General features: G+C 40.2%; 2 protein-coding genes across 8 annotated transcripts in view; both read right to left on the bottom strand.

The window, feature by feature from the left end:
* LOC146507800 (transmembrane protein 65-like) overlaps positions 1-10847 on the bottom strand; it is a 44009-nt gene extending 33162 nt beyond the window's left edge. The window contains exons 1-2 of one of the 2 annotated variants that reach the window (XM_085178775.1): positions 9444-10847; positions 8777-9177 (exon numbers count right to left, since the gene is read on the bottom strand). In XM_085178775.1, coding sequence (XP_085034901.1) covers positions 8777-9083 — 307 coding nt within the window. In that variant the 5' untranslated portion in view covers positions 9084-9177; positions 9444-10847. The remainder of the gene's footprint in view (positions 1-8776; positions 9178-9443) is intronic. The other variant, XM_085178773.1, reaches the window with a different exon arrangement.
* Positions 10848-10979: 132 nt separating this feature from the next.
* LOC146507798 (protein MTSS 1-like) overlaps positions 10980-13978 on the bottom strand; it is a 46547-nt gene continuing 43548 nt past the window's right edge. For all 6 annotated transcript variants that reach the window (XM_085178753.1, XM_085178756.1, XM_085178758.1 and 3 more), the window contains one exon: positions 10980-13892. In XM_085178753.1, coding sequence (XP_085034879.1) covers positions 13426-13892 — 467 coding nt within the window. In that variant the 3' untranslated portion in view covers positions 10980-13425. The remainder of the gene's footprint in view (positions 13893-13978) is intronic.

Here is a 13978-nt window from a genome sequence, read left to right as displayed (position 1 = left end):
AATAAATGATCTTGTTATGACAATAACAGTGAACTCAAAACTATGCTTACTGAACGAGACGGTGAAAAAAAAAATTACAGTACATCAGACTTTCATTTTTCATGACTAAATATCCCCGTGTAGTTGTTCTTTTAATATTTCTAATATTTAAATTTGCAAACACCATTTAGAAACAACTCTTAAATCTATATGCAATCTGATCAATACAATGCTCCTGCTACAACACAATGCTACAATGCTCTTTAAAAAAAAAAAATCTTTATTTGAGGTGAATGGTTGTCAGAAAGGTTATAACTCAAAGGCTAATTCACTATTTTAATTTCTTTTGATGTCATGAACTCAGTTTTCGGTTCTCTCTTTCTCTTTTATTTCAATGTTTTCTTAAAATGATGAAATTATTATTGATGTTCCTGTTTGATAAACTGGAGTCACAATGCACCAGATTATTACTAGTAGAGTATAGCGCTTCTCTCCATCCTTTTAACCATCATCTAAACAACTCAGCCTTTAACACAGTGTCTGCATTCCTCCGCTTTCTCCGTTTGTTCTTGTTCCAAACTGATTTGCTATCAGAAACCTCTGGAATAGACCTTAAATGCCCCTCATGAGTAAGACCTTGACTACAAATTGCTCCTTCTTAAATTTTTGTGGAGATGTTAATTCACTATTTTCCATTAAAACACCTGGTAAACTTTTCTCAGGAGAATTTTATAACAGTAAAAAGAAAATAGTGATAATTTTGGACAGAAGAAAAGGGAATAACACCAAAACAACAAACTTTTAACCGTGATCAAACTTGAGTTTGCTGATTTTCCAGATGAGCCCATTAGTATATCAAAAGTATAAAAGGAGAGCGAATATAATTTATTATAACAACCGCATTTGAAATAAATGCTAATGTTGCATTTATTATCAGAATCAGAGAAACTTTATTAATCCCAGAGCCAATTGAGTTGTCATAGCAGCAAATATACAGCAAACAACAAACACTCATATAAAATGAGTGTAGAAACAGAATTATGATAGATAAATATGTAGTAGGAAACTATTTTATTATTATTAGTCTTATTTATCCAGATAAAAGTCTCACTGAGTTTAAAATCTATTTTTCAAGCGAGAGCTGGCCAAGCTGAAGTTACAACAAATGCAACAAAACCATAAAACAAATAGAGAAACGGACACAAACATGTGAAACATATGCAATAACAGATCATTGAAAGCAGTCAAGCTGACCAAAAGAGCTATTCTGCTGTTCATTTAAAATCGACTTGCACTCCCTCACTATAGTTGCGGCAATTTCCGGAAATAGGGGCAGTGTATTTTAAATTCTTTGCATTATATTGTGAGAACGTGGGCTTTTCTGGTTGTGGTTTCAACCCTGGACACACAAACAAGAAGGAACCAGCCCAAGCTGAGAATTTAGAGATAAAAACCAACCAATGGGCGAGTCTGCAGATATACAGATGTAACCAGACAGTCATGTGTTTAAATGTTCACTATATGAATTAAAAAAAAAAAAATGTTGCTTGATATGCTCTAAAAATCAATGAATGCATGTTTAAATCAAAAACTACAGTTCCCTTCAATTTCCTAATTGTCTTTCCTCACATCATTATTATTATTATTTTAATTAAGACACATTATACACGCAAGTGGGAAAACATGTGCAAGAGTAGTTGCAGACAGACAAATGTAATATTTTAAACTGTTCCAGTAAAAACAGTGAATGCAGGTTTTTTTTTTTTTTTTAGCTTGTTTCATGTCTAGACAGTAAAGTATTTTACATCAATTTTTTCCAAGTTCAGCGTGAAACCAACAAAAAGGTAATGTTAAAATGTTCCGTGACCTGACAAGGTAAGTGCTGTGTTTAAATTCAATCAAGGAACGGAGGTCTGCAGGCAATCTCTGCAGCAGAGCATTGTAAATAAAAAATACAATGCTGCTGCTTTAGATTTGCTCAGTCCAAATTTTTCATATATGATACAGTGGGGTGTAAGAAAAGAGCCGTCTGTGATAAGTCGTCATCCACTGTGATACCGAGAAACAAGAGGCCTTTAAGGTGGCAACAGAAGCATGCATGTAAACAATGTCATCAGAATCAAGCGCAAACAAAATTGTGGATTGAACATTGAGAAACAAGATTTGTTTGCATATAAAAATCCAATTTTCATTTTTAATTTTCTTGACTTGCTCCCAACTCCAAGATCCAGGTGGATGAGTTATAGAAAAATTCACTCCACTTGGAGTTTATATAGCGGGGGAAAATATCAAGAGGCCAAAACTGCATTGTATGATGCTAATATACTTTTTGATTAGGTAAAGTTGGACATTTTAGCACGGGACTATGTGGGGACTAAATCCCTTTCACTCTGAATACCTACTTTACATTGTATCTCCCTTTGTATACAAATGTGAAGACTCATTCAATCTACTTTGCAATGCAGCAGAGCACTTACATTTACACGTAACAAGAGAGGAAAAAACTTACAAAAACCATAGTTACAGTAGCAAAAACGGAAGATTTTCACAGAACAAAACAGGAGAGAATGTAAACACTTACAGTACCACAGAGGGACGCTGTGTAATGGTACATTACAGCAACAAAACAGTGCCCAGAATCTCATCGACCTCACACCTAATGCTCTCCCTGGCACTCTTTTATATCTTAGAGCATACTGTTGTCTTCATCCTGCTTTACTTCACATGCACAAACACACATCCTTATTCCACGTCTTTAATGAGCACACTTTAAAATGTTTATTTGAGCATCATGCATGTATTGAACATATTTTTGGAGAGCAAAATGACTCATCATAAACTTTGCCTCTTTAGTTCACAATGACATAAGTGACAGGATGTTTAAGACTCATACTGATATCAATATTGGATTTAAAACTCTGATATATCAATTGATAAATGAAAATAATTTCCTGGTGCTGATATATTGGCTAAAAGCTAACAAAATCACTCTCTTACTCCCGTGGGTTGCCACAGCAGCCAGCACTTTTCCTAAACAACAATCCTAATGGACTTGTGTCTCCTCTCAGCATCAAACCAAGGATCTTTTGTTTGTTAGTTGCATGTGTAAACCACTACACTATGGAGCCATTACAGGCAAACACCTAATACCAGCTGGCTGATACATTGGTTTGGGCTCTAGCTGTTTTAGCAAAACGTTTTAGCAAAAACCTGAGCGTAATTATCTACAAAGAAAAAAGAGGCTTCTTGCTCTGTTTCATAAAAACAAAACTGAAAGATTTGACATATTTTGATAACTTTTACTGTCATTCAAGAAGGAAAGCTGCTGTGAAAGACTGAGAGGCTTTTGTTTTGCACATTTTTGGATGGCCCTTGTTAACAAGCAGCTAAATCTAAGCTTTATCACTTCCACTTTCCCACGCTGTCAAGGTGTTTGTGTCATCACCGGTCTACTCCAATCACCTTCTCAGTATCCATGTCGCGTACTTTAAATCTCACTGCGCATCTGTCATTATCCTTTGCGCAACCAACCTTCTCCCAATCTCCACCTCTCATCACTCAAGCTCCATTCACGCCACCTTCATATCCACCACTAGCGGACTAGGCTCCAGGGGATCCTGCTTTGATGCTGGGGTTCAGTTCTGCCGAGACGACCCATTGGAGTCTGACCGCCAGACACCAATCTATATTCTGTTTATCAATAAATCATGTTCATTTTTTCTGATTATCGGTCCTTATTGAACTGGTCTCAAACCTGGATGAAGGGGATCTGGCATAAAATCTGTGCCAAATCAAACATGCAGATCCACTGGAGAAAATAAGAAAGTGTCCAAAAGTATCTACTCAAGCTAGCTGGGTTGGTTAGCAGCTACCCAGCTTTACCCTAATGATAATGGCCGAAAGGCTTAAAGCATTCTAAACAGCATCCTCATCTCTTTAATACAATCTGTTTAAAACTGAGACGAGGAGAAATTTTACAGCTTTATTGTCTATAGGACATTACAGCATCTCTGTAGAGGTTTTGACCTAAGTGTTGATAAATACCACTGATATAAAGCTTGGGATGACATTTCTTGCTTTCAAGCCTCAATATGTAAGCAAACTGTGCATGCAGTATGAATCTGTTGCTCTTGAGGCAAGCATTTTCAAATATAAAATATAAACTGAATTTAATATAACGATCCATCTCAGCGGAAAACACATCCAGTCGATATGGCCGCAACCACCATGAATCTACCGCAGCACACTCCATTAACCCAGAGGACTGGCTGGTCCTAAGATAAGTCAGCAAGTGCGAATCACAGGCAGACACCCAGCACCCTTACCAGTCAACCAGCCCGTATGTGAGTGTCAGGAAAATGGAAAGTAAGGGTTTGGCGTTAAATGTCCCACAGACTGGAAGTGGCATAATGATGGATGCTCATAAGCCTGTCAAAAAACTCAACCTACCTGCCAGCAAAGCAGTCAGGGAGACCGTCGACCAGTCCAAGCAATTACAGATTCAGCTAGACTGCAGCCTGCATCCACAGTATGTAAGAGAATCCCTCAGGGTTTTTATAGAGCGAAGGTGAGGATGTCAGCAGGCTCCAGTCAGGCAGGCCCCACAAACACTGGCTTCTGTGTCTTCTCACCTCATTCTAGTTTATTTTGAGATGATTTGGAATTCTAGGATATGTGCCATTTAAATGAAAGCTGAAGATAACCTGCAAGTATCATAATCGTTCAAGAGAAACATGAATCGGTATTACCTTTAAGATTTGATGAGTGGTGAAATAGGTGATTTTCTTCATCTGCAGGCGTATAGATAATAATGTACTTTTGGAGAACAGTAATATCTATCTATCTAGCTCTGCAACATTCTCCCTCTTTGAATTTTTATGTATATTTACAGCATATTTTTTGTAATGACTTATTTTTTCTTTTATTTCCTCTTTTAAAAAGACAACAACAGTCCAACGGCTGATTATTTGCTTCTCAGAAGATGCCAGAGCGAGAAGATGTGGTACAGATGTGACACTTGCGCACATTTTTGCTTTATTCTGACTTTTTCTCTAAAGGTTAAACAACTCTGGAGCTGCCTGCAGTGTGTGCATTATCATGGAAATCATTTCTCCATCACCAGCCAGGAGAGTAAACGTAGCTTCCCTGAAAATACATACATGGCACATACTTTGTTCCACAGTCCTGAGGCTAGTGCAGCATTTCTGATTTTTAAAACCGATATTAATAACAGAGACAAAAGAGCAAGGAGCCTCAACCGAGTTTCTGATATCTAGCTGTAGTTTTGTGACGCTATAATTGTGACTGACAAAGATTAAAACACGAAGCTATTAAATAAAACAAAGAATATTTATTTTAAGAACTGACTCTGCACTTTATTCCCGAGAGGAATATGATGGGTGACAGCAGGGTGCTCCCAGAGAGCTTCGTATGCTGTAAAACCTCATCGCCATCGCTCATGTTTTTCCTCATTCCCAGCCTCTCTTCTCCTGTATTGATCGACCCATTTCTTTCTGTCTCCACTCGTTGCAGATCATCAGCACACCGCCTCCTTCTCATATAAACTTATAATGTCATTGCTACGTTTCACGAAACCCAAGTCATGCCTCAGCGCTACACTTCTGGAGTACAATGGACTAAAAAACAACCATGGTAACCTTCTAACATGGGGAGACATGTTGAGAGATAGGAGACATTACAAACTGTGTATGGTAAACCAGAGGCACCAAAAAGTCCCAGTTTTGATTAAATTCGTAACAATTTGAGAAACTGAAGTCTGTCAATGATTAGTTATTATCAAGCAGAACCAGAAGACTTTAGCTTAAAAATGGGAAAAAATCTATCAAGATTACGTGGTATAATGTGTTGGACATTGACAAAACAATTCTGAATCTAACAAGCAAGATTTGACACTTTCATTCAAACAGTTTCTACAAAAATGTTGCATGAAATCTTTAGGAATTACAGCTATTTTTATACAGAGTCCCTCATTTAAACAGTATAATGAAACTAACATAATTTTAAATATGAAGACTGTTGCTAATACTTGGATGAAAAAAAACCTTGCAGTCAATAGCGCCTTAAGTCTAGAACCCATGGACATCACTAAATGTCGTTTCCTTCCTTGAGATGTTCTGGCAGGCCTTTACTGCACCCAGCTTCATTTGCTGCTCGTTTGTGGGTCTTTCTGCATAAAGCTTAGATCTTCAGTAACTAGAAAGCATCCTCTGTTGGATTGAGATCAGGTGACTGACTTAGCCACTGAAGAATACCTCATTTCATTGCCTTGACAAACTCAATGGTTGCTTTTGCAGTATGCTCTGGCTCATTACCCATTTATAATGTGAAATGCAGACTGATCGCTTTCACAGCATTTGGATGAATCTGAGCAGAGACTACAGCCCTGTACACGTCACAGTTTATCCTGCTGCTCCTACTAAAAGTGAAATCAAAAATAAAAACTACTGACCTGGTTACACTGTAAGCAATATGCCCATGTCATACCACTGCTTCCACAAGGTTTGACAGATGATCCAAAGACATTTTTCAGAACTGTGCAGGCTTGTTTAGATATTTTTTGACAAAGTCTAGTCTGGTCTTCTTTTTCTTGAGTGTAACCAGTGGTTTGCACTTTGTTCGCCTCTGTATTAACATGGATGAAAGACTCACTTCCTTGTAAACCTTGACAAGATGAACCTAACTCTTTGAGAGTATTCTTGGTTAGATGCCGTTGTTTTCATTTACCATGGAAATAATTCTGTGATCATGCACTTTAGTTGTCTTCTGTAGTCTTTCAGGCATTTTAGTATTGCTAAGCTAGTTATTGGCTCCGTGGGGCGATCGTGGCTCAAGAGTTGGCAGTTCGTCTTGTAACCGGAAGGTTGCCGGTTCGAGCCCCGGTTCGGACAGTCTCGGTCGTTGTGTTCTTGGTGATGGCCAGAGGGGCCGATGGCGCGATATGGCAGCCTCGCTTCTGTCAGTCTGCAGGGCAGCTGTGGCTACAACTGTAGCTTGCCTTCACCAGTGTGTGAATGTGACAGTGAATGAATTGTGAAGTGCTTTGGGTGCCTAGAAAAGTGCTATATCAATGCAATCCATTATCATTATTAATGCATTCATTCTTTTCAAGTATGAACAACATTGTGATTTAGAAACTTCAGAAGTTATTGCTATCTCTGATAGATGTATTTTGGGTTTTCAGTCCAATGATGTCTTCCCTCACATGCATCAACACTGTCTTTGGGCCTCATGTCTAAAATTTCTGCAAAAAGCTATAAAATACAAATTCAACACTTTGAATCAACTTCATATATTAGACTACAATGGCAGATATTATTCTGCCTCATTTTTCATAACACCGACAGGGAACCGGCCTGACCTGGCTGTGAAACTACTTGTTATTCAGTTGTCCAATTACTTTTGACACTCTAAAAATAGGCGACAGTTTATAAAAAGTTGATGCAAAATTACTGTTAAACCCCTTAAATTAAAGCTAATAGTCTGCAGTTTAATTTCTGTTGTTTGACTTTAGATTCACAAAAACTGCAAATATGTGTCTTTGTCCAACAAATTGTTGACCTCACTGTATAAGCCTGAGAAAAAAACCATGTTCTCTGACTCAGTCCTCTTTGCTTGGCTGAACATATCAAGCCACTTTTTTTCTGCAACACTTTTTTTGGCAGAAGCACCGTCTCACCCATGAGAGAAGACAAATCACCAGTCCACCAGAGGACCCAAGAGGAAAGTCACTCACACTCATATTCACACTCAAAAGCGCTTTGGACTTTCCAGTACAACAAACTTACATGTCTTTGAACTGAGAAGACACGTGTAACAGTTGTGTGACTCAAACACATTGTGGCCTAACTACTAATCGTGGACCACAGAGACTGCAGACAAATGAAATGGGGGTGCCTGTAAAAATGCATTGTGTTTTATTAAAGTGTTGGAAAAACAAAGTCAAGGAACACTGAAGTGGCTCTGGCGTATTGTCGTGGCCCAAATGCCAAACCTCAGGTCTAAAAGATACACCTACTGCTGCATTTTGATAGTGGTAGTGCAGACCGATGCACACTCTGCTATAGCTATCTGATTAGTTCAAGATCTGGAGACTGATGAAAACTGCTGCATCTAACTGAGACTATTTTTATATTCTCTGGATCCTGGAAGAGATCACTACCATTATCACATAAGAAAGATAATCAATCAGGAAAAAGTCTCAATGCCAACAAGGTTCGTTACATTATAAGAGAGCTTCTTTTTTGGGGGGTCAAGGTGAAAATGCCAAAGTGGGAATTTAAAGATCAGAGGTCAGGAAAGAGTCAGGCCATTTCCTCGTGATTAACAGCTCTTCGTAAGGAAGTTATGAAGGATTTATTAGAAGCTGCCAATCCTCCACCATGCCTCAGAAGCGTTGAAATGGGAGTACTGCTTTAAGAACAGCACACTCCTAACTCTACAGGTGACTTCATCCTTTAAGCCAGATGTCAATGGTAATAAAGCTGAAGGCTGAATATTTGTAACCCCAGAGGTAACCCTTGTCATCACACACTGTATGATGAATAATAGATGCAACCAAGACACACCTCCTTTGATCATTACGACCAAAAACAACTGATATCAAGCAAAACTTAAAAAGAAAGAAGGACTTTAAAAAAAAAAAAAAAAAAAAAATTAGCTGTTACATATGACTAGCATGAACTGTTTCACATAAAGATTCATGCTAAAGCACAGCTTAGGGGGTGGGCGGGTGTCACACTGGACACATATATAAAAGCACATGTAATGCATCACATACCTTGAGCAATAGCTATGGACTCGAACCTGTGCAGCTCTCTGAGCAGACAGGTACGCTCAGACGGATGAAGGCTATAAATAAACTCCTTGGCTCCTCGGGGTGAGTTGAGGGGCTCCATCGGCTCCTTCAGGGGGTGTGTGCCCAGGTGACACCGCTGCACCACCACGGACAGCGGGGTCTCCGAGGCGAGCTGCAGCGGGGATGCTAGGGCGGGCGTTTGGTGGGTTTTGAGCGCGGCTCCGGTCAGACCAGTCCCGGCTCTGAGAGAGAAGGCAGGCCGCAGGACTCTCCGCAAGCAGGGCAGCATCTCTGAGATGGGGAAGTAGAGCGAAGAGCCGGAAACCTGATGGAGCAGAGCAGGCGACACCAGGCCTGGTTATCACCACTAAACGCGCACTCACCTAAAACCACATGGCGTAAAGATTTATATAATTATTTATCTCCAGTGTGGAACAATCGCGGCAACAGCCATCGCACGATAACATCCTGTACCCTCCACAGACAGCCAGGCTTACTTAACAGGAGCAAGCACCGGCCTGGCAATGATCACCACACTGACCATGTCGACGAATAAATATTGATTAGAGCGGATTGAACGCATTTGCTTGGAAACCCAAAGGTGAAAAAACAGATTCGCCAGTTTTCCAACTTGACTTATCGGACTCACCTCAGTCGATGCTCCGCTGTCCCGTCCAACAACCTCCAGAGGAAACCTTGAAAACAATGAGGTCGCTCCGGCTCATACGCGTTCCTCCTTTAAATCCGGTGAGATTTTGCGAAGCCCAAAACCTTTATAACTAGCTGGGTGTTTATACTTAATCGCATTTTTGCGAGCCTGGAGCCCTGTCGGTGTAACCTCTGGCTGACAGGATAATGTGTGAAGCGGATGGGAGGGCACTTAAGCGGCCAGTAGCCCTGGAAATATTTTCCAATGGCAGCGCCGCTTTCCTCCGTGCGTAGCTGTGACGGCACCGCCACACGCACGTACAGTCAGAACTACACTGACGGTCGGTGTATTCATTTTATGCCACATCATCTCATAAATTATCTTTATTTGCTCACGGTTGTGCGTATTCTCGTGAGGATACATTCTTACTGCGATTTCTATCGCGCATCTTCTGTGGTGTTTATAGCGATAAAGGTCTGTGTTTGTCTCCTGGGTGTGTGCCCATCACTCCCTCTGCTGTTATGCACGTGGAGCATTTGAATTATTCAGCCAGATAAGACAAAACTACCACGACGAAACATGACATCATGTGGAAGTTATTCGGTTTAGAAGAAGCCCGCACCTCAAGGAAAAGTAGTCTCTGTTCCTCATGCTGTTTCTTTTGCTTCCTTTTTTTTTTGGACTGTTTAAATGAGTTGTCCACTGACTATTTCATTGATAAATATTTCCAGGCCTCTAAGGATGGGTGGAGTAATAAAAAAATCCAAGTCGAAGCCTTGAATCAGGTTTGGATGTTTAAACTTGGATAAGGGCGGCCCCTGGTGGCCAAATCAGGGATAACATTTCTATATTATTAATTAGAAATAACTGCTCTTGTTTAGGCATATTTTAATTAGTGCTTTGTGATCCTGCAAAGGTTGGTATTGATCCGACAGCAAGTAGATACAGGATCAGTATTACTGACACCAATACTTTCAGCCTATAAGTGCACCTTATATAGGGGAGAGCAGATTTATAAGATGAATTATCATCAGTAAAACACTGACTTTTACTTTCCATAAAAACTAGCAAACAAAACAGAAATCTTTTAACATTTCATGTTTTTTTTTTTTTTTAAACTGGGCTTTTTGGACACCTGGGACGTACATGTGCCGATCCTACTCACTAGTATCAATTCGATAGTAATACCTGCTTTGGTATCGATGCCATTTATTTTTGGATTGATCCACCCACCTAATTTTAATCAGTATGTGTTTATAAGGGCAGCACCGTTGCCTCACAGCAAGAAGGTTTGAATCCACCTTCTGGGTAGGGCCTTTCTGTGTGGAGTTTGCATGTTCTCCGTGGGTTCTCACTGCCATGCCTTCCTCCTACAGTTCACAGACATGCAGTTTGTCGGGTTAGGTTAACTGGTGATTCTGAATTAACCATAAGTGGTGAATGATGTTAACCTTACGACAGATTTCTCTCTCTCTCTCTCACACACACACACACACACACACACGCTTACATATTTGAGAAGACACAAAGCCAAAACAAAATTAATATTCTTTATTATATTGCTAAAGCTGTCATAACACAAAAATAACAACATTTTTACCTCCTTAAACAAAATGCATTAAAGCCTGAACTCTACAGGGACAGACTGAGAGGTCAACTCTCTGTGGGGAAGGAAAACAGCTAAAAACTAAACTGGAAAACAGACTTAACTATACTTTAAAACTTTCACAAACTATAAACTTCTTATAGGATATACTGACATTTGGCAAATATAATATTTATATATATTTATGCTAGTAATTTAAATATGGGACTTACAGGTTAATGATACAAGTTTTAAATGAGTGGACGGGGGTTTGCATGGCGCAATCTGTTTAGCAAACTCTTAGCATGGTTGTTGTCATTCCACTTTCAGTTCAGTCTCCAGGGGGAAAAAATCATCACTTTAAACAATAATTTACAAAAAACAAAACAAAAGGTTTTGTCGTTCCCACTCAGATGAAAATGCGCCGTTTGGACTGAACTGAAGTGGGTGCAGCTCTGCACAAGACCTGGGCTCGTAATACTGATGAGACTCAAAACCACACCTGCATTTTTCTTACAAAAAAAACAAACCAAACCGTGTGCTTTCAAACCATCTTATCTGAATTCATGATGCAGAATATACAGATGTGTGAAATGAGGGACTGACAGCGGGACAGTCGTGAAGATTTGACTGAAAACTTTAGACGGCACTGATCGAGGGAACAGCTCTGCCACTCTGATATTTTATAGTAAGTATAAAAATAGAGACGAGTTGAGGAGGAAGACATTTAAAGGATGAGAAATGAAATAAATTAAAATCGTGTGAGATCCTGGACTAACTAAATAATATTTACAATTTCAAACATCCTGTAGTAGCCATGGTCTCACAGTGCTTGAACTGAAATGCAAATCAAATACAGACTGAGTGACACTAACTAGCCTGTTTAGCCTCTGGTCTAAGGACGGGCCTAGTATCTCATCTTATATGATGGTTTTTATGCGATTTCCTTGTTGATAAGATAATCACCTTTGTAAAAACAACCAAAAACAACAAAAAAACAAATTTAAAGTGGCAGTTGTAAAAACGTGGTCTGAAGTCTGAAGGACAGAAACATCATGGCGTTAACAAAAATTTCATTTAACTCTGAAATAATGCTTCAGGTTCAACAAAATGTTTAGTTCTCTCTCTCTTTTTAAACAGAGACAGTATATACTTTGAGATTTATTACTGCCGCTGTGAGCAATCAACGCCAAGCAGCTCATACTGTGGTCAATAAATGACAAACAAAGGAAAGAGGTCGTATATTAACACGAGAACCTCTGACAAGGTTTAATCTGCAACCCATGAACGTGTAGAGACTTCAGATTAAATGAGTCATAAACTGAGGAGAAGTAAACCCAATCCACTTGGAGGCAGTGTGGTATGATGATCCTTATTTCCTGTTAAAAGATGTGGAACTGATTGATTTTGAACGTTTGAACGAGCGATGCCGACACTCCCCGGTAACACAGACGTGCAAAATTATTTACAAGCCGTGTCAATATGAACCCTTATAAAGACGAATAGGACACAACTTTAGTCTCTCTTAATGTCACAGCGTCAAACATGTGACACTTTAGTCACACCGTAGCCTCCTACGACTCCGAATGCAACACAGTCATTTCCTTTGCTTTTGTTTTGTTTTCTTTAGGAGCTTCCTGTGCTCGTGGCGTCTCTGAGTATCGATGCATACTGCATTTAAGTCTTTGAACTGTGACTGGAAGCTCAGCACCTATGAACAGCCATCAGGGCGTGCCTCCAAATAAGCACTGATGCAGGTCAGGAGTTGCCAAAAATGGAGCCATCAAAGGCCAGCCGCTGAAGCCGTTACTGTTATAGAGCACTTTAATATCGCTCTCTCGAGGGCGTGTCGTACCTGCAGAGGTTATTGCCAAGTCATCAACAGTAAGAATGCTGATCCCACCGCAACAGTACAGTGCACTCCCAAAACACTGAGTCTGTGTACACATAATATACAGTACTTTTTTTTTTCCACTCAGAGGAGACGTAAGTATTGTGTGAATGTGTGAAAATAATGAGTGATCAGTGTGGTGCTACTTATTAACAAAAACATGCTGTTTTATGCTGCTCTTTTACATCTGTGGGCCTGCAATTACAGCTTATACAAGGGTTAGCACAAATGGCCTCATCCAGAGTGAGTTATTAACCTGGCTTTATATCATTTCTAGGCAACGTAAGCCCAATAAGACAACTGCTTTTTGAGTGATTGTAAATGGGGGCTGTAGTAGGAGGTTCTCACAGATAACGAAAGCCAGCAGATACAACTGATATTGCAATGTGTTATAAGAAGCCTTTTAAGTTTGCACATTGCACTTCTTATCTGCAACGTTCCTTTTTCCTAAAGTTTTTGACCTAATTTACAAATGAGGTCACACGTCTCCTGCGACCTTGGCCGAATCACGCGATGCGTGGTGCAGAGCGATCGTTGGTGAAGGTTCTCTTGAGCTTGACCCCTTTGCGGATGGCGATCAGCATGTCTCCTTCTTCTTGCTCTCCTGAATCATTTCCTCCTCCCTCCTGTCTCATCTCACTCTGAAGGTGCTGCTGGCTCACATAGTTGGGTAGATTGGGAGGGTTGGTTGTGGCCTGACCGCTCCAGGACGCCATGGGTAGCGTGCCGGGATCCTCCTCTCCTCCAAATGTTGGAGAACTGGGGGATTCTTCTCTGCCTCCCATCTCCTCGCCTCTGTTCCCATTAACAGCTCCTGGCATATCAGGCACCGTGGGGATCTTTACAGGAACGACAGGAGTGCGAATGGGAATGGGACCTGTACCTGTAACGGAGCCCGAACGGCGTCCAGGTTTTGATGAAGGCGTGCGGCGGATTGTGGCAACTCCAGGGGTCACAATAACTGGACCGTGGCCTGTAGAAATGGGAAGAGAGGCATTTTGGGAACTGATGGCCACGATATTTTATCACCAACATTAAGAAAGTGGCCAAAACAGTTAC

The sequence above is a fragment of the Neolamprologus multifasciatus genome, chromosome 11, assembly GCF_963576455.1.
Source record: "Neolamprologus multifasciatus chromosome 11, fNeoMul1.2, whole genome shotgun sequence".
NCBI classification, from domain to species: Eukaryota; Metazoa; Chordata; class Actinopteri; order Cichliformes; family Cichlidae; genus Neolamprologus; species Neolamprologus multifasciatus.
Note: the sequence above shows the minus strand (reverse complement) of the source record. Positions and strands in the feature narration are given on the sequence as shown.